Genomic DNA, 21794 nt, shown 5'->3' with positions numbered 1-21794 from the left:
CTTCAAAGGTAAGACTCTTCGAAACCTGTCGATGAGACTAGAACTGACACACTTCAACCACAGGGCTGCCAAAATGAAATTCTGGCAACATCAAATACTGCTGAGTTGTAGCGGCAGGCATCAGTTATACACCTCTGCTGAGAGAATCACAAGAAGCCATTAGAAAGAAAAACCCAACAGGGGAAGGGAATAAGCCTCCATTATAACCCATGTGTGTGCATATCCGAGAGTCACTTTCCTCACATGACCCTCGTCAAACAAGCTCTGGCAGTATTGTTTGACAGGATAGAAACTGTACCAAGTTAAGTACCCACCAATAGTATGAGACTGTACACCTTAAATGTAAGCGTTTCAGAATGAAAAATCATATACTTAAAAAATAAAGCACTTACATGTGTCAACAATTGTAATAAGAAACATCATTGAAGAAAAAAAAAGCCATGTCATAGTAACTATACATAATGTAAAGACTTAGACAATATAATGCACGAGATACCCACACAGACGGAAAGAGGTAGGGGGATGTTAAAGTTTGCAAAAGAAATCAGAAAAAAATATTCCAAATTTACATAATCTTTCCTCTCCATTTCTAATGCCTACTCTCCAGTACACCACTTACTCAAAACACATTGGTAGAACCCACAGATTTTAAAAGCAAACAGAATCGTAACAGCCTTTTCTAAACACACACCGCACTGTGAAGTGTGTGTACACACACCCTCCAACAGCATGGCTCTGTCGGCTTTACTGTCTCTGACACACACACTTGAAATACTGTTCTTAAGTCATGGTCTGCTACAAAGCTCTTGTGCAGCTCCCTCCACAAACACAAACACAAACACAAGTATCTTCTTCTGTTTTGAAGGGGACCTTCCTCGTTCTATACGCACTCTGGGCTCCAATTCAAAAGACAGGCCAGGCCTTAGTCTTGAGTAGAGCCTGGCCTAGGGAGGATGCAGAAAGCTCAGGTGTGCTCAGGCTTGGTAGAACAGCCTGTGGTCCCCAGCCAGACTCAAGCCCACTCCAATGCTGTATCAGCCCAAGCAGATGACTGCAGCAATCCTGTCTACTCATCCCCACTGGTCAAGCACTCCTTAGGAAGGAGCGGGAGACAGGTGGGACAGGATACCTAGCTACCTGACCATAATTCACAACTTCAATTCTTCTGACTTGGGGAACAAAACCAAGAATACTGTCTGTTGGTTCATATTCATCAATGTGATTGGCTTTAGACTCACCAGGAAACACATCTCTTGGCATGCCCATGAGGGTATTTCCAGAAAAATGTAACTGAGGAGGAAAGACCCACCTTGAGTGTGCCAGGTGGTGCCATCTCCTGGGCCGAGTAAAAAGAAGCAAGCGAGCTGTGCATAGCACTCACCTTTCTCTGCTCCAACATCTGACATCACGTGACTGGTGCCCCATACCTCCTGTCACCATGCCCTTCCCACCATGATGGATGTAGTCCTCTAAACTGCAAGCCAAATAAACACCTTTCCCTGCTAGTGGCTTTCTGTCAGGTCTTTGGTCACACAACAAGCAAAGAAGCTGATGTAAGTGTGAGGGCTTCAACATGCACTCCAGTGTTCATTGTTGAAAACTGGACCTCCCCAGCAGGAGTGGCAAGAGGTGGTAGGGCCCTTTAAGAAAACACTAGGTAGGCCCGGCGGTGGTGGCACATGCCTTCAATCCCAGCACTTGGGAGGCAGAGGCAGGCAGATTTCTGAGCTTGAGGCCAGCCTGGTCTACAGAGTGAGTTCCAGGACAGCCAAGGCTATACAGAGAAACCCTGTCTCAAAAAAAAAAAAAAAAGAAAAAGAAAAAAAAAAGAAAAAAGAAAAAAGAAAAAAAAAAGAAAAGAAAAAAAAAGAAAAGAAAAGAAAAAAAAAGAAAAAGAAAAAGAAAAGAAGAAGAAGAAAAAAAGAAAACACTAGGTAGGTCACAAGGGCTCCATCTTCATGAATGGAGAAATAGGTCACAAGGACTCCATCCCCCATGAATGGGGAAATGCTGTGATGGAGTCCCGATCCAGTCAGTGTCTTATCTGTAGTCATACTTTACAGATTTCTATCTTTGGACACTCAGAATACACAGGTATGGCAGGTGACCTATAAATATGATGACAGAGGACCGGGGTCTGAAAGCTAAGACCTTGTTGCTGGTGACAACAAGAATATAGCCTGGATGCTCACCCAGTCAGGACTCATGTTATGGACACTGGTAATCAGTGGCTCTCACCCTTGGTCTCCATGTATGAGATGGAAACTCTTAAGAGCTTACCCAGAGCTTTGTTTGTTTGTATGTTTCCTTGTTTATTTCTCATTCTGGCTTCAACTGTTAGACTATGACGTCAGGGTCCATGGCAACTCTACAGAGCATAAGGCAGGGGTCACACATTCATGTTTGATGACAGAATATAACCCAAGCTTGTCATATTTACACTTACTTATTATGTGATGTGTGGATGCATGTGTGGAAGTCAGAGGAGGAGATAATTCTCTCCCCTTCCCATTATATGAGGTCTGGGACTTGAACTCGGGTCATCAGGCTGGGCAGCAATCACTTTTACCTGCTGAGCTATGCCATCAGCCCCATGCTTTTTCATATTTAATAAAGTTTCATTCATAACTGGGTTATGAAGAAAATTTAAAGAGCAAAGAAATTTGTGTGTGTGTGTGTGATATACCTATAAATGAATGAAGCAAATGTTTTTGTGTATTTCTGGAGAGAAATGTTTTTCCTCCTTTCTATCCTTAAATAACAATACAAGATGCAACTAGGAAAAGAATAAAATAAAAAGGACAACTGTGAAGTTTATGTGTTTTCAGAAATTTATAGCTAGGTTCCTTGAGAGACTGGAATATATTTTGTTGTAAGTTCACATCCCAAAGGAAACGTAATCTTTTAAAGACAAAAATCATGAATATTTCCTTCATCTGTGTGAGCATGTTTTTAAAACTTTTTATTTAATATATATTTTCAACAATTTATGTGTATGTGCACATACGACTGAATGAGTGTGTGTGTTTATGTGTGTGCGCACATGCAGGGAGGTAAGCTTTCAGGAGTCAGCCCTCTTCCTCTACCCTGTGGGGCAGGAGATCAGACTTGGCGGCAAGCACCTTCACTCACTGAGCCATCTCACCGGCCCCTACATGAACACTGAGCCATCCATTATAGACACTGATCCCATCTCACTCCTGCAGACACTTCCATTCCCTTGAAAGATTTACCCTGATGCCTGTAGCTCCCTGCACTTTCCTACTGACCGCCGTTGCAGGAATTCCCCAAATTAAACTCTGGTTTTTCAGGCCCACGTGTGAGGCCTTCTCTCTGACATCGTCATTGCTGCCAATTGCTCTTCGTTCTGACTAGGTCAAGAGGAAAGAAGACCCCATCTTGTTAACAATCCTTTCTTTCTGCACACGTATTTAAAAAAAAAAAAAAAGACTTATTTAACGTGAGTACACTGTAGCTGTCTTCAGACACAGCAGAAGAGGGCATCGGATCCCACTACAGATGGTTGTGAACCACCATGTGGTTGCTGGGAATTGAACTCAGGACCTCTGGAAGAGCAGTCGGTGCTCTTAACCACTGAGCCATCTCTCCAGCCCCAGCTCACTTATTTTTAATGTTCAGTAAATAGGCTGTCTGGGTCCCATGTCGCTTTATAAGCTGGCTGGTACAGCCCTTGCTTCTTTCCTGAATACATGCTAAAGACATCAACTGTTGGTCTATCACTTACGTTCCAAGCATCTTTCCCAACTCCAACACAAACAGTTTTATTATTTCATATTCAAATATTAAAAAGCACAGCTAGATGGCAGAAGTGAGAGACCTCACCAATAGCCCAGCAGGTAACAAAGTGTTCCACCATCTGATGACCAACTTTGTTCCCTGTGACTTACACGGTGGGAAGAAAGAACTGACTCCCTTACAGGATGACTCTGACCTCCACATTCACATACACACACAATGTAATAAAAATAAAATCTTTTTTTTTTTTCCTTTTGAGCCAGGTAACCCTGGCTGTTGTGGAACTCACTCTATAGACCAGGCTGGCCTCGAACTCAGAGATCTGCCTGCCTCTGCCTCCCGAGTGCCGGGATTGAAGGCATGTTCCACCACTGCCCAGCCCTAAAAGCAAAACTTGTACTACCCAAATCCTTTTTCTTTCTTTTACAGGTTTTGCTCACAATTCTTACACCTAGATCACACAGGAGTTTGCTCACACTTTCTTTTAGCTGTGAGTGCAACCTCCCACTGGCTGAGTGGCTCTGGGAAGATCTCATGTCTTCAAGTGGCAAATGGTGGGCACTCTTGCACCTGACTAGGATGTCAGGACGGTCACAGAGGCAACGGCCATGGTGCCTAGCCGGTGTAAAGCCTAGGATGGTTTTTAGTTATTATCTACAATGAGTATCATCTTGTCATTGGTTTGGTGCAAAGAAGGAAGTCGCCAGCTAATAGACATTCCTTCTGTTTTGGGAGAGCTCTGCTCAACTTCCTAGTTTTAAAGATATGAGGGGGCAGGATGGGGAGGAAAGGGGAAAGGGAGGGAGCGATCACTCACATACACTTACCTAGGGATGACAAGCAAAACATAATTTAGGTCAGAGCATATTAAGGCATGGGATCCAGGATAGGCAAACTAGTGTATCCTCCCCTCGTTTGCAACATTAGGATAGAATGTTGCAAAAGGAAAGAACACGCTATAATGAACAGAGTCAGTAAAACGGCAAATGGGACCAATTCTATGGACTTCTCATTATTTTCCCACCCTGAGGTTCTGTGGAACATGTGAGCCCTGGGCTGCAGTTATGCTCAACCAATTCTTTTGTTCAGTCACCATCGGGGAACCACTATTACAGGAAGAATAGCTGTGAAAGTAGCCAAGATCCAAACGGTTAACCAAATCTTCAAAGTGCACCATGTAGCCGTGGTGCCAGCCCTGCCTTCATGGACAGCAGCCTCTACAGGCAGCCCAGGGATGGCTTCGCTTCTTCACTCTGTCTTAGAACACTGGACATCCCAAAGACCCATGGTTGACCCAGATGAATGAAGGCCTTTCTTTCCCCTCTGTAGTACTGGGGACTAAACGTAGGGTCTTACATGCTATGTAAGTGCTCAACCACTGAGCGCCATCCTAGCTGGGAGGCTTTCTCATTTTTAAAAGAAAACATTCTATTTTGTTCACATCCCTATTTTTAAAAAACCTAACAGCCTTTCTCAGCCTAAGAAAGAATGACTTATCCACTGCTTTTTGAACCTTGGCTCTTTAAAAACAAAAAAAAAAAAGCAGCTGTTTATGCTGCATGGTGGGAACTGTGGAATTCAAACATTGCCTGGGCAGATCTCATAAAAGATGCAATATCCCCACCCTGAATGCTTCCCAATTACAGTTTACAGTTTACACCCAGGCAGAATGGAGTGCTGTTTGTCTAGGCAGAAGCCTACAGGGAAGTTCAGAAGTCCTGTGGGAAACAGGAGGATCTATGAGTATTTGTTCTCAACCCAGACAAACAGAGCAAAGCCACAACCCCGCCAAGCCCAAGAGGCCTGTGGCTTCTTGGCAGAACCAGTGTCAGGGAGGCATCTGTGGAGTCGTCAGCTTCACATGCCCGCTGTGCTGAGTCCACAGGGCATGCGTCATCTGACCTCACTGTTAATAAGCATGGCCACGACGCCAATTTCCTTCAGGGTTTATAGTCGCATCTCCTATGACCATGTAGACAAGTTATAAAACATGGGCATACCCAGTGAGACCTGTAACACAATGTCAGAGCAGTAACAGGAGCCTCCTGTGTGGGATCTCTGCAAGCTGAGTCACAGTCTGAGTCACCCAACACTGAGTCACGTATGATACAGATCTTTGAAAAACCAACACCGTCGGATCTCCATATGTAGGCATCGCCTGACCCCTTGGGAGTAGCAGCAATGGCCTCCCTGTCACCATGCCACGTCTTTACAATTCAGGGTCCTGACAGCAAAGCACTTAAGGAGACAATTGGGAACAAGGGAAAAGCCAACTATATTAGTCCTGTGACCAACAATTGCCTACTGAACAGACATGATGGGCTGGGCCTTAGAAAGTAGGAGGACAAAGAGAGTCGGTATGGTCCATGTTGTTTATAACCCACATTTAAAAAGGAGACACATGGATATATCAGAGTGGATAAAGCTCTTCAGGAGGGTGCAGCACAGTAAAGACTTACACAGAATACTAATCTACGTGGGGGCATATAATATCTAAGATTGGAACAATGCTATAGCTTAGGTCTTAAATGTTCCCAAAGTCCCACAAGTTAATGATGGCTGTCCAGAGTAGTACTAGTGGGAGGTAGCGGGACCTTTGGAAGGTAGGAGCCTAAGTGTGTGGAGGAATCCTGGGATTATTGGCAGTTTGCATGAAGAAGATTTAGAAGCCCAGTTTCTCTTTACTTTTTAGCCTTGAGATTAAAGGTTTTATTCCACTTTGCCATCCAGTCATTATATGTTGTCTTTTTTACCTCAGTACCAAAGCAGTGGGGCCAATGAGCCACGAATTGGGGTCTCCAAAGCTTTTCTTTCTCTGTAAGTTTTGATCCCAGGTTCCCTCTAGCTATGGAAGCTAACCAATACAAACACAACCCAAGATCTAATTGATCTCTCAAGCCCCTTCTTGCCTTCATCTCTTTTTCCTCTGGAGTTGGGGTGGCAGGAGCTTGGCTGTGTATTTTTGAGCTGCAGTTCTGGGCCTGGTTCTTTATGAAGGTGCTTTCTCCTCTACACAGGGCTGACAGCCACAGTAATTTTGATGAGTCTGGACTTGGCAGGGACCCAGCTCCAAATCAGAGCACCTGGATAGTACAGGAATGGACAGGTCTTGCTTGCACAGCTCAAAGGGAGAAGAAGGTCTTATTTGGATCATGTTTAAGCAAATTCTTCTTCAAAAGCCTTTGGTGTGGGGAGTGCAGCTCACAAAATTTCCCACACCCAGAGACTTCAGGCCATATTTAAGTTGAATGAACCCAAACTCTAGTTCAGATAAAGGAACAAAGACATTAAGCCTTGGCCTGGAGGTGCAAACTTTAATTTTCAATCAACTTCAGAAGTTTGCTGCGAAGGGACCTGATAAAGAGAACTTGAGAAACTGGCCCCTGAAGTGAAAGGAAACCTCAAGCCATTTTCCACTGTGGCATCCAAGTGCTATCAGAATTGCCATCCAAGGAAGTGTCACTTGTACCATAGCAGGGAGTGACTTACCCAGACAATGTTTCCAACCCGGGGACACTGCTAGGGCTGGCATGAGCTGGCCCTTTCTCTTGTTGTTATTGCTGGATGAAGTGGCTGACTCACAGGGAAGCGGGGCAAGGAGAAAAGCAAGCAAGCTCGACTGGGAAGCCTGTCTCCACACGAACAGCTGCTGACAAAGTGTCCCTTGGCTCTGACAGCATTTTACAATGACTCTCTCCAGTAAGGTAGCAGACTCCAGCTCCTGTCCCTTCTGACAGAGCTCCTGGCTGCGGCGGTCTTGGGTGGTCTTGGGGAAATGTGTAAAGCTCTATCAAGCACCTGGGCTCAGGAGTTTGGATAGCATCTGCCTGGAGGGAAGATTGGGGCACTAACACTCCCAGCTCAGCACCACACCAGGGCTTCTTAACAACCACTCTGGGGCTCAGGAAGATGAGACCTGTCCAGGACAGGAGTCCAATCCAGACATCATCAAGAGGACGTGTTGCTGCTTTTGTTTCGATCTCCACTGGCCAATATTTTTACCTCTAAAGGGTAGCAGGACCTTCCCAAACCTCCTTTTTTTTTTTTTTTTTTTTTTTTTTTTTTTTTTTTTTTTTTATCTGTGAAATGTAGAGAATAGGATTTTCTATCTAACTCCATGTTCTGGTAATTATATCAGCCCCCTACACGTAAAAGGTTTAGCACCATGCTGGGAAGGAATGCAGCATATGGACTGTATTCTGACCTATGGTTGCTGTTATCTGCCCATCTGAAGGCATCTAAGTCAAACCGTGTTCCTGCGTCAGAAAAAGGAAACACAAAAAAATTCAGGGTAGGGTAGGATTTTTCAAAGGCTATCTGGAGGCAGAGCTGTGGCTCAGTCAGAGCAGAGTGTATCTAATGTGCACAACACTCCGGGTCCCAGCTCCAGTACAGGTGAACCCTGTCATGGTGGTGTACAGCTGTAACCCAGCACTTGGGAGGTGAAGTGAGATGGTTAAAAGTTCAAAGTCATTCTCAGCTACAAACAGCAAGTTTGAAGTCAGTCTGGGATACACGAGACCCTGTCCCCAAATTAAAAAGGGAACTGGGTGTGGGGTAGACACAGAATATAAATATACAGACATATCTACTTTAAAGTTCGCAAGATTAGCTCGGGCATCTTTAACCATTAAATTTTACTGAATAGAACTGCTCATTCGTGTCCAGTTCCTGAGATTCACAGACAATTACCTGAATCAATACAGGCCCACTGCAGACCAGAACCCTGTAGCTTCTACCAGGTGAGGTATGTTTTATAAAGAGTCAGTTGTATTGAGTTCCAAGCTGGTTTATGTCAAATGGATGTCTTTGTGATTATATACATTAATTAAATAAATGCAAAGAGAGTTTCTAGGCCATTGAGATAGCTCAGCAGATAAAGGTGCTGCCAATGCCCGACAACCTGAGTCCCACTTAGTGGAAGGAGAGGCCTGACCCCAGCAAGTTGTTCTCTGATATACAGTTGTGTGTGTGTGTGTTGTGTATGTATATATGTGTGTGTATCCTCTCTCCCCCTCTCTTTCTCTTTATTTTTAATAAAAATTTATTTAATAAGAAGAATTGCTGATTTTAAAGAGACTTAGGACACTCAGGAACTTGATAAAACAGAGTCACTTGATGGTCATGTGTGTGAGACAATTTATAAAATACTGTAAAGGAAAAGAATCAAACCTGGAAAAAGTTTGCGCTGCATTTTTCATTTGCTTAGTGGCTTTCAGAACAGCAGGCTTCGTGTATAATACAGACTGACCTTAATGATGGCTCCACAGCCAACATCAGTGTTCCTGCTGACTACATGAAGAACCCTTAGTGCTTTATGTAATGGCTAATAACTCTCGGCTATTTCCTGATGCACAGAACTTGCTAAGAGTCTCAATTCATCCTCAGATTCCTGATAATGAAGGTCTGTTATGATTGCCTACTGACTGAGCCCAAGAAACCCAACCCCAAGAGCTGGGCCTTCTCCAGGTAGTTACTAAGAGTACACTTCAACAGTCAGATACTTACACCTAAATATATTAAAACCTATTGATACTGTGCCATTCTGCTGATAATTTGGTTCTAATTTGGCAACTGATAGCTTTTAGAATGTTAATTTTGGTGCACACAGGCTTTGTCGTCTTGCTTCCCTTAAGCAATGTAAAATTAATCATTTCTACTTCTGACCACATAACCCCCCCCCCAACCAGATGGGAACAGAATCAAACATGGCTATCCAGCTCCAGCCTGCAGCTCAGCCCTTGGCCTGGAGGTGCTCCTGTATCCTCACACAGCGTGAACCACATAGGAGATCAGGAGTCAGCAGTAAATCTTTTCTTCCAGGTTGTGGGGTACCCACAAGTGCCCAAGAACACATGGTTTCAGTAAATTTGAGCAAAACACCATATGGCAAGAAAGATTACATAATTTCTAGGCCAATGTTCAGAATCTCCCAGGCTAAGAGATATTCCCTACACTGACCCCACATACCCCACCACCAGACTGCTATTCTTTCCTTTAAAAAATGCTTGTTCTTATTTCTATTCCTGTATCATGTGTTTGTGTATGCCATGTGTGTACTGTTGCCTGAAGAGGCTGAGGAGGACACCAGATTCCCTGGAGCTGGAGTCACAGGAGATTGTGAGCCACCCATGTGGATGCTGGGAACCAAATGCAGGTCCTCTGGAGGGACAGCAAGTGTTCTTAACCACTGAGCCATCCATCCCTCCAGCCCCCAGACTGCCTTTTCTATCTGCGGTAAGATTCAACGATGAGCAGGCAGGAAATAAACAGCAAAGCTCTTGGAAACCACTTACCGACTGGCAGGGCTCATTTAGGAAAGGAGATTTTTTTTTTTTAATCTATTGATTCCCTATCAAGGAGGTCTTAATTACCATTAGCATGATTCGATCATTTACTGAGACGACTCCAGTTTATCACTATGGGCTCTAACGCAGTCACTTCCTAATCTTGTAATGAGAGCTATGTGTGGCTGCATGCTGAGGTTGGGAGAAGAGGTGGGTTTTTACAGAGGGGGCAGGTTTGAGGTCTCTAAATCTGCAATCTATTAATTTGTCTGTCTTTTGAGGTCTCTAACTCTGAAGTCTGTTAACCTGTCTGCCTTCCCTCCACTTATTCCTACCACAAAGACTTTTGCTTCTGACTCAAAAGTACCTGCCAGACATTACGATACCAACATACCAAGAGGGTAAGAGGAGGAAGAGATACTTCAAGCACACAGTGCTTCAAAGTGTGCTTCGCTTCCATGCAATGCAAATGGCTGAACAAACCAGCCTTTGATTCGCCAAAGAAGCGGCCACAGCTGCGTTGCCCGAACAAAATGGACGATTCAGCTTTATGGGAGATGTGGCTGCAGCTCCTCCTCTACCTCATCCTGTCCACAGATGAGGAAAAAGGTTATCTTTATCTCACCAAAGCTTGGCAGCTTGTGGTAAAACCAGGTGCCATAAATCCCAGCCTGGTTCATCTGTTTGTCAACAAACTGATGCTACCCACGGTCCTGACACAGTGAAACAATGAAACATTTGAGGACACAACTTATGGGACCAGTACTAGGTAAAAGGACTCAGTGACACACACACACACCAACAGTGCAAAGGTGGGGGCCAAGAATCAGAACCCCATCGTCTGATGTTAGCTGTCACATTCTTTTAAGTGCTCCGCCCAGGCCCTGAGGTGCCCTTCTCGACTCCAGAGAACTTGAGAGTTTCAGGTTAAAAAGCCAGAGAGGATAGAGCATCTTGCAATAGTGTCTAATAAACAGCAGGACTTCATTGAGGATTTAATGTTCAGACCCAGCCCATGACACGTGAGGGTCCTGGCATCCTTGGCTCGCTCAGCCCATGCATCTACCAACCCCCACTTGGCCCGCCAGACCCCAGTTTTGAGAGCTGCTTTGAGAGCCTGGACTCAGTCTCAATGAGGCCATTCTTCATGGAGCCTGACAAATAGGTTGGTTTCAGAAACTCAGTGCTTCTCTCTCCCTGTTCCCCTTATTCCTCACCAGGGAACGAATGCTTCCACCTTAATGTTTCTAGTCACAGCCAAGAACTGCTGTTCCTTTTAATCGAGGAAAAGAAAAATGAAATTATTGCTGAAACCAAAAATCTCACCTAGAAGCAATGCATTTCCTATGCAGATTCTCGATAACAATCCAATACCCGAAAGAACAGTGGCCACAAGTTTTATGTTTTGCTAACAGTGTTATGTGTGTAATAATGATGACATCTACAGAATAAGAAAAGTTCTACCTCTCCCCTTAGTACTGTAAAGGTGCATGTTTCCATGAATCAAGAGACCTTATTTCAAGGTTAGCGGAAACTTATTTGAACTGATCATGCAGCCCAAAATTGTGCCAACGTTAGGCTATCCGTACATTAAAGATCATTTTTTATCTATTTATAATTCTGAACATAGTGTTCCTCAGATCCTAAATCCCACAGATCTTCTATCATCTGGATCCAATGAAGTTGTACTTGGCTGAGAAGAAAGTCTTTGGGCCCTGCGTGCTAAACTGGGAGAGGCTACTGTGGTGTCCTGCAGGCAGGAATTTAATGGAGGACATGTGCGGAGGGATACAGGGAAACAGTCTCTCCTACACACTGTCTTAAGCAGCCCATGCCAACAGCTTGCATTTTTTACCCCTCTGATCTCTACTTCTTAGCTTGGCTTTGAGGATTTCCTGTCATCACTGGGCTCTCTGCTCAGGCCCTCCCTACAAGAAACTCAAATGGACTATCACTTATAGATGCCTTCCACCAGTCAGCATTTATGGTCCCTAGATAGCCCATAGGACACCAATTGCATAGGTCCACAGGGGCTGCCTTTTACATTTTATAGCACGATGAGGCTCAGAAAATTAAGTGCTTATCCCAAAGAGCCAAAGCAGGGTTCTGGGATTTTTTTTAACCGGGACCTGACACCGAGGTCTACCGATTTGCCTTGGCTCCATGACACTTCTTGTCTGGGTACCTCTGACATTCCTCTTACAGGCTTAATTTTTTTCCTAATTAACAAGTAAAACTTGTATTTGTGTTACGTACATACTTTAATATATGAATGCGTTCTGGAGTGACTGAATCAGGTGACTTAACATACACCGAACCCCAATACTTACCGTTTTCCCCTTTGGACGTACTTTACATGCTCGCTTTCAGCGCCATCTCTATATCTCCCATAGCACAGTAGCCAGTCCATGCTTTTGTAACTCAGAGTTCCTATAGCCCTTAATTAAACCTTGTAAAGTTTAGGCTTGACCTGGGAGCATCTGTGAGGCCAATGGCATCCATAAGAAGCAGATGACTAAAAGCCTAATGGGGTTTGGAATTTTGGTGGTACAGGGTAGGGGGCAGGGGCTGGGGTGGGGGATGGGTGGTCAGAGTCTTGCTGGCACTGCCTGGCCTAATACTGGCTATGCAGCTCAGCCTCCAACTGGCCTTGAACTCAAGGCAATCCTCTTGCCTCAGCCCAGTCGGTGCTGGAACCATAGGTGTGCACCCTCTCTTGGGGTTTTCAAACCCAGTCTAAGGTGCTTAGCAAGAAAACAGCAGAGCCAGATCACTTTGCAAACCTACCCACTAGAACAAGAGAGTGGGTGTGAGACGCACGGGAAAACTAGACTCCAGAATAAGTAGAGAAAACAGACACAACAGGAGAGGCCGGAAGCTTAGAGGGAACAGCCAACTTACCAGCATATTTTGTTGTGTTCGATTCATCCATGGACCAAAAGCAATAATCAAAGGCAAACACCTGAATGGAAGAACAAAATATAAAGCTTAAGAATGAGTTCCAGAGACGTGAATTGGACGATGGTGGTGGTGGGGGAATGCTCAGAGAGGATGGGGGAGGGGGAAATGCTCAGAGAGGATGGGGGAGGCTTGCTATTGTCTGATGGGGAAAACAGGAGTAGTTTGGGGGCAATTGTCCTACAGTACTGAATTCATATAAAAACTACTGTTTATCTAGAATTCTAATAGGCAGACATATGAACCAGGTGTTTTATTGAACACTATACTTAATAAGAATCCTACACACACACACACACACACACACACATTTAATAGTGTGCATGTTGAAACCTTTAAGTTTTCTTCCCTACTTCTCAAGCAGCGTTAGATGAGTATATTTTTACACCAGTTCCTTCTTCTAGCCATCCATCCCCCTAGTCATCCACCATGCTACCATCTCTCAAACAAGGAAGGTCATCTCCCTTCACAATCTGGGATTTCTTTTTTCCTTACTGTTTCAACATGCAATCCCTGCCTGAGTATCACTAACAACTCAGGCACTAATGCTCCACTCAGCTCCAGAATGCTGACCAGACAAGAACTCCTACTTAGCCACGGTCTTTCCACAAAACACTACTACCTGCGCTCAAGCCATTGTCAAAAGCACAGAAAAACACTCCCCAGATCGTGTCCCAAGGAGTTCTATGAGATGGCTCGTGGAGGAAGATAAAGTCACACTGAACACTGCATACACTGACTGCCCTGCTTCCTGTTCCTGGGGTGAAAGCTTTGGAATGTCTTCCAGAATACAACCATCTAAATACCTAGCCTTCTCAATTCTTATAATTCATTTTTGGAGAATACTTATTAACAAGTAACTTTAGCCTGCAAACGTGCACCTCTCGGGGCGGCTCCAATGGCTCTGCAACCTCTTTCTGGAGCTGTGTGCTGTGGCTTTTTTCCCACCTGCACAGGGATCTTCCACTGCTTCAACACTTGAAGGGACAAGTGACCCTTCAAGTCTGACCAAACTCAGCCTGGCAGTCTGGACTGGACACCAAGAGCTCCTGCCTGGCCAACTACCTCCCTTGCTCCCCCGGCCCAGTGGAGTGTGTCCTTTGGAATGACTAGGCACACACACAATCTGTTTTCATCTTTCTCTCCACAGTCACCCTTCGAGATGCTTAATAATGCAGGCCTAGGTCAACAGGTTTTCTTCCAGAAAACACTGCTTGAATATAGCCAAAGGATTTTTTTCCCCTTCTTTGGTATCTCACAAGAGTACTTAATTGTTTTCTCTGCTTTTATTCCGATTTTTTCTGTTATCTACTAATCGTGACATAGGAATGCCCAACCTTTTGATATAGTGACATCAACAAATGTGTTGGGTTGAATTCATAGCTACCCTGGAAGGCATAAGCCCGCAGGCTGCAGACTGGACATAGTTGGATGATCTGTGAATGTTTTATCTCCACTTGTATCCTAAGTTCCCTGAAGGCAAGAACCATATTTAATTTATCTTTGAAACCTGAAATATTTATATTCATCGCTTTGGAATTATTTATCGAATGATTCATGGTATTGAAACTTTGCAAGGAAGCAGGTACTTTTTAATATAACAGAAGTCTTACATGGGCTGGCGAGATGGCTCAGTAGGTAAGAGTGCTTGCTGCACAATTAGGACCTGAGTTCAAATGTCCAGAGCCCATATAAAAAGCTCCATGTGAGTGTGGGTACCTGTAAGCCCAGCAATGAAGGAGGGCAGCAGAGTTGGAAGGATTTCATGGGCTCCCAGCCTAGCTCCAGGTTCTGTGAAAGGCCCTGTCTCAAGGAATAAGGGAGGGAGATATGCCAAAACTCATACCCCTCTCTTCATCCTCTTCATCCCCTCCTCACTCTCTCACTCTCCTTCCCACCCCCCTCTCAAACACACACACACACACACACACACACACACACACACACACGAAACAAAATCAAAAGACTAACTCATGTGTACAATAGTTTCAACCCAACACACAGATTCAGGCACATGGAATATGCACCACTTACACCATTGACTCCAGATTCAAATTTGATACAGACATACCCACCAAAGGCACTTAGGATAGTGACCCCAGCAAGCCAGATACAGAGTGTAGGCTTTTATTTTAGTAAACATTTATCAGGAGGAAGTCTGGAGTCTGACTCATCTCACTAAATATAAGATGCCATACATCATACTAGAGATCTGTATTGTTCTACAGCTAATTCCTTCCGTTAGAGTCCGTAACAGCTACTTCATGGCTCATTACGGAAGTTGCATGTATCCTCACTGCAAAGTCGGTGATGGGAGACACCGAAAGCCTGTATACAACTGAGCAAATACATAAAGATGGAGTCTGAGTATGGTAGTTCAAACCTGGAATCTCAGCACTTGGGAGGCTGAGGCAGGAGGATTGCCACAAGTCTGATGCCAGTGTGGGGTACATAGTAAGTTCTGGGTCAACATGGGATACCAAGTGATACCCTCAACAACAACAACAACAACAACAACAACACACACACACACACACAGAGAGAGAGAGAGAGAGAGAGAGAGAGAGAGAGAGAGAGAGAGAGAGAACACCGAACCTAAGCCACCTATTTTATCAATGCCAACCAACACCAGGAATCTACACCTTTCTAACCAGAAAAAGAGCCAAATGTACAGACATTCTCGAGTTAATTATAAAATTACCAACCCATTGTCTTCAGCAAAATCCCACTCTCTTTTCTTAGCCCAACATGTGTAAGACTCACGCTAGCACCAAATTCCTAGCAGCTTGTCCATCTGCTCTAGCCCATCGGGCCCTTAAAAAACGTTAGCTCTGCATTTCTGTGAACCGCTGAGCACACAGCAAGGCTGCGAAGGCTGTTTTTAATAAGATGAACTCACCGAGTGACATATATCCTGAATTAAGGAGGTTCCAGGATTTGTGCAGCACGCCAAACTCACTCCCTGCTTACCAAGAAGCGTGATCTCTGGTGGCATTTCAGCAAAATTCAATTGTGGTTTAAAAAAACAAAACCCTGAAAGAAGCATCCTGTGTGTTCCAAGGAGAAGCAGAAGACACCAGGGTTCTGAGAAATGTGGTCTGCAGCCGTTTTTCCAATCCATAAAAAACAGTTGCCAGATATGGTGCTACAGACCTGTAATCATCACACTTAGAAGGCTGAGGTAGGAGGATCAAGAATTTGAGGCTAGCCTGAGCTACACAGAGAGACTAAGACCCCAGCTCAACAAAGTAACAAAGACCAAATGTGAAGGCATTTCAACCTTATGGATTCTGTGGGTTTCTTCATTTCCTTACTCTTAAAAATAGAAAGATTAGTATACTCTTATTTTACTTACATGACTGTTTTGCCATGTGCACAAAGTACCCACAGAGGCCCCTCTGGAATTACAGGCAGCACCTGATGTGGGTGCTGGAAACAGAACTCAGAACCTGGGTCTTCTGCAAGAGTAGCAAGTGCTTTTAAGTGCCGAGCCATCTCTCTAGTCCCTCTGTGGCCTTCTTTGATCCTGTCTAGTTTTGTGCCTTCACTAAGGTCTCCAACCATGAGAATTTACTTCAGGAAACCATCACTAGAGACCTACCTATCACTCTCAGTTTGAGACCCAAATACTTGACAGTTATATTTTCTGTCCTGTAGTTGCATAAATCTAGTTAAACATCTCAAACAGCTGGGCGTGGTGGCACGCTCCTGAAACCCCAGCACTTGGAGCTTGAGCCGAATGGATCAGCAGCTCAAGACCAGCCTCGCCTTTGGGATATGAGACTCCATCCACCCCTCCCAGAAACGGACAAAACAGGAAATAATTATTCCTAAAAAATACATATATTGTTTTAAAAATAATTTGAATATGCCTTTTCATCCCTTTCCCAAGAGGAAAGTGTTGTTTCTAATTATTATGACACAATAATTTAATTGTACAGGAGGAAAGCTTGGAAAACAAACATCCATTTTTGCAACCTGAGTCTAAGCCTGTTTCAATTTTCCTTTAACTTTTTCAGCGTTATCTTAAATGTCCCTCCTTTGTGAAACCTTTACTGGGGATACTTCTTTTAAAATATTAATAGATGATGATGATGGTGGTGGTGGTTGTGTGTATGTATGATATGTATGCAGTCTCATGTAGGATACATCACACATATGGAGGCTGGAGAACAGCTTGTAGGGTCAGTGTTTTCCTTACCTAAAGACCTGGGTCCCAGGTCTTACACTCATACATGAGGCTTGGCAGCAAGCAGCTTCACCCCTGCAATCTCCAGCAGCTTAAGAACACTGCTAATTACTCTGAAGTCCATGCCTGCCTAAGTGCATTTGTGCACGTGTAGACACACATCTCCATGCATGGTTCCCTTTGTTTTGGTATATTATTATTTATTAAGAGGTCAAGGGCTTTGCTCTCATGCTTTATGATTCATCAAAACAAAAACAATTTACATCTTAGTCTATAACAACTTCTTGGTGAATGTACTGGTTAGTTTTATATCAACTTGACACAGCTTGAGAGGAGGGAACTTCGATTTAAAAAACATCTCTACAAAAATCAAGCTGAAGGCAAGCCTGTAGGGTATTTTCCTAATTAGTGACTGATGGGAGAGGGCCCAGCCCATTGTGGGTGGTGCCAGCCCTGAGCTGGTGATCCCGGGTTCTCAAAGAATAGAAGCAAGCCATGAGAGCAAGCCAGTAAGCAGCCCCCTCCATGGCCTCTGCATCAGCTCCTGCCTCCAGGTTCCTGCCCTGTGTGAGTTCCTGCCCTGACTTTCTTCAGTGATGGACTATGATGTGGAAGTGTAAGCCAAATAAACCCTTTCCTCTCCAAGGTGCTTTTGGTCCTGGTGTTTCATCACAGCAAACAGTAGCCCTGACTAAGATAGTGAATTCTCCCTTAACTGAACAATCTCATGAATCTGTGTATTCTCGTATAATGGCCACTTAACAGCACAGATCATCTTGGGTAAACACTTCACCAATACAGACAGTGGTGAAGACCCTTTCACTCCCATTGCAGGAAAGACCCGACTCACATTTCCCTGTAGACAGAATTTTTGTGTTTATGAATTCTCTAATTCTCCCTTCTTTGCTGAACACACAGTGCAGTTTCTGTGTATTCTGCTAAGGATTGGCCACCTCTGCTCTGCAGCCTCTACCGATGACCCAGAAGGCCTCTGGTATTTAACACCACAAAGGCCAAATTAAGAAGCTGGAAACTGAAAATGTGCGAACTTCCCCGTTGTGGTTTGAATGAGCAATGTTCCCTGCAGGCTCACAGGTTTCTACTCTTGGTCCTCAGCTGGTGGCCATTTTAGAAGGCTGTGTGTGGAAGCTTTAGGAGGCAGGAACACATCGGCACAAGTGTGTCACTGGGGACAGGCCTTGAGGCCTAATTCCTGCCCCATTTCCTCTCTGCTTCCTGACTGTGGACAGACACAATGTGACTAACCACCTGGCTTCCCTACCTCACTCTATGCCCTCAAACGATAAGCCCAGACCAAGCTCTTGCTGAGTGCCCTCCTCACCCTGTCCAGTGAGCGCTGCATGTTCTTTACCCAGATCACCTCCTACACTGCTTCCCTGCCTTCCTCTCTGTGAAGCCAATCTTCCCTCCTCTGGGTTTTCTAAGTCAACAGCTCCATCTCTCCAACACATAGGTGCCTACCAGCAAAATGGCTGCTGACAGAACACTGACCATGTGACAGGACACAGCAGACACCGTTATCACCCTCAGCATCACCTACGTGCATGGGCTGGTCTCTATACAGACATGACATGTAGAATGTCGATTATACAGACATGACTGTTGAACGTTGATTCTGTGCCAGGCACTGATTTCCCTGCTTCACGCCCCAATCTCACTGGGAGCCTCCTTGGTCTAGTAACTGTGCCCACTTCTTTCTTCCTTCCTTACCAGGACATGTAAGGGCTCAGAATTCACTAAGTTAAATATACACACAAAAATATAAAGTCTTTTCTTTTTTTTAAGTTCATGTGCTGCTCTGTTCAGAAAATACTAGTGCAAATCACGTGACTTCCTAGCTCCCAAATCTAGAATGCTTAAGACATCCACTCCATGTGGAGTCCCTCTGCTTTGTGCTTTTTTTCAAAGCTCTTCCCCTTTGAACTATGAACTCTGTGTTCACATCTGGAGATCCAGCTGCCATTCATAGCCCATCCTGCACTGTCTGGAATCTGTGCCCAGGATCACTCTGCAAACCTCAATGTCTTCAGTTACTGGAAAACAGGCTTGCTGGGGTCCCATTTTGACTGTCTGTCTTTGTTTCTTTGTTTCTTTCTTTTCTTTCTCTTTAACTTTGTAACTGTAAGAAAGGTGTTTCTGGTCTGCCCCCATTTCACCATGTGGTGTCATGAAACTGTCATACCAAAAGACAAGGAACGTTCTATATTCCAATTCATGTGGACATTTTCAATACTTTTCTCTCTCCTACCATCAGAATTATTATAAAATAGTTACCCATCACTATGTGTAATAAATATATGCTAGTTGTGTTATTATTATTTAGTAAACCTCACTTAGAAATCCCAGACTGCAACTGCACAGGAGCCTGTTTGAGCCCAGGCCTGTCCTCACTGCTGCTGTTTGTAGAAGTCACTGGACCAACACAAACTTCAGCCTGTGCCTGATGAACACAGCTGCTACAGGCCAGGGAGAGGAATACCAGAGCCATCAGCCTTACTAGTCAGCTCTGCTGACAGACCTCCCTTCCTGTTTAAAAGTCTGTCAAGTCAACACTGTCTTTTCACAGTGTAATTAATCATTTCTTTCACACACACTTGTAACTACACACCAAACAATGTCTGGGGTTCCACAGTTAGCCCTGCCTGGCTGGAGAGTCAAAGCAGCTAACACAGCATCTGCAGCACACCCACAAGGAATAAGGCATTGTCCTGAGCTCAGGGACCTCATCCTATCTACCACAGGAGGAAACTACATTTCTGGCAAGTACCTTAGAGGGGGACTCAGCGCTCTGAGAGGGAAGAGGGAAGAGTGTCTCTCTCAGGAACTCATCCATATTGTCATCAATTAAAAAGGAAATTGAAAATAGGAACCCCATGCCAAGACTTTAACAGCAGCACAGGGCTTCCACTTAACACTGGGTATGTGTAAACCAGTGGTGCCTACTCAATGAAGCAGGAATTCACTCCTGACTCTTTCGAATACTCTGTTCAGTTCATGTTTACGTCTTTATCAGTCTCTCCCAGCATCCACTTCACTGGCTGCTGAGGGTGGGGTACAGGTGCCACATCCTCTGACTAAAGGCATTCTATAATGGTTCTCTCATTAATTAAGGAATAAAGATTAAACTCCCACAGTGCATTCAGAAAGGCAACGTGGGTATTTCTAAACATGGCTGTTCCTTTAACAAACACTGATAAAAGCTACGAGCGTCTGAGCTTACAGTTTGCAGCCTGTCTGCCATCTTGGAAAATGGTTGCCACTGCAAATCACAAAAGGAAGACTAAAACCCTGACACCAATCACCATGGGAGGTATTTAGACCTGGTTCCAGAGAGATCACCTTCTGTGCTTTCCACACCATGTGGGATAAAGCCCAGTGTGTACTGCCAGAGAGAGAGGAAGCTGGCTAGCTTCCAGGAACCAGATCTTCAAACTCTAAGGACCCAAGATAGCCCAGTGGTTGCAGAGACAGGAAAGGTGGGAGGAGCTATCACTGTGCTGGGGATGCCTGAGGCAGGACTCCAGATACTTCCCCTGGTCCAGGCAGCATTTACTGTTCTGGATAGCAAGCTGGACCATACTGAGGGACAAGGGATATAATGATTTTCACTTTGGAGGCTGAGAAGTGTGCAACCTGGTACCCCACCATCTGCATCTGTGGGCATTCTTGGGCACAGAACACAGTGAGAATACCTGACTCTGAATAAAGCCAGGCACAAAACAGGTGAGAGGTGAAAAGTCTAAAGAAAAGTATGGACAAAAGTACACGGGGTTGTGTTTCTGAAGGTCTTTTGGAAAAAAGATTTTAAAATGCGTTAGAATGACAGACTGTGATAGAAGGGTGCTGCTGTTCCAAAAGACTCCCTGCCCTCCTTGAGAAGGTTACATGTTCTCACTATGGCCCTGTGACCTGTCACACCTGCAGAAGGGGATGCAACTCCTCATCCTACTGACAGTGGGCTGGCCACAGCACTGGTTTTGGCCACGTGCATCCAAGCAAAGTGTGACTGCCGGCAGATTCTGAGGAGCAGGGGGATTGTGAGCTACAGCACGAGCAAGTCCCAGATGGCAGCAGTCCACGCCAAAGTCACAGCCGACCTACAGACCTGGACTGATGCTATAGAGAAACAGACCGTTGTTGTCTCAAGGCACTGAGCACCTAACGGTGCCACTCCTGGATCATCTGGCATGAGCAGGCTAGCACAAGGCAGCTCCAGTGTCATAGCCTAGCCCTACTGTCTACCCTGTGTTCTCTCTTCACTGGTCTATCTTGCATCTGCAGCAAGGTCAATTTCTTGTACGCATGCTACTGCTTATATGACCCGAATACATGAAAAATCCCAAATAATCTTTCCGACCTACCAGACTGAGCTCTGACCGTAGGTTCTCTATAAGCTACCATTTCTCTTAGTTTTCTAACACTCAATGTTTCCTTTCATGTATCCTACACCAACCAGAGTGTGTGCAAGTGGACACCGCCACCCCCAACCCCCAGCACTGGGGACTGAACCCAGGAACTCATGTGCACCAGACAGAGGCTCCTCACTGATTATTACCCCGCTCCAGCCCTCACTACTTCTTAAC

General features: G+C 44.7%; 1 protein-coding gene across 6 annotated transcripts in view; it reads right to left on the bottom strand.

Moving 5' to 3' along the window:
- Positions 1-21794, bottom strand: part of Kif13a (kinesin family member 13A) — a 181131-nt gene that overhangs the window by 85628 nt on the left and 73709 nt on the right. For all 6 annotated transcript variants that reach the window (XM_034509712.2, XM_034509711.2, XM_034509713.2 and 3 more), the window contains exon 4: positions 12945-13005. In XM_034509712.2, the coding sequence (XP_034365603.1) occupies positions 12945-13005 (61 nt within the window). The remainder of the gene's footprint in view (positions 1-12944; positions 13006-21794) is intronic.

The sequence above is a fragment of the Arvicanthis niloticus genome, chromosome 8 (genome assembly GCF_011762505.2).
Source record: "Arvicanthis niloticus isolate mArvNil1 chromosome 8, mArvNil1.pat.X, whole genome shotgun sequence".
In the NCBI taxonomy this organism is placed as follows: Eukaryota; Metazoa; Chordata; class Mammalia; order Rodentia; family Muridae; genus Arvicanthis; species Arvicanthis niloticus.
This window is presented reverse-complemented; position numbering and strand designations above follow the sequence as displayed.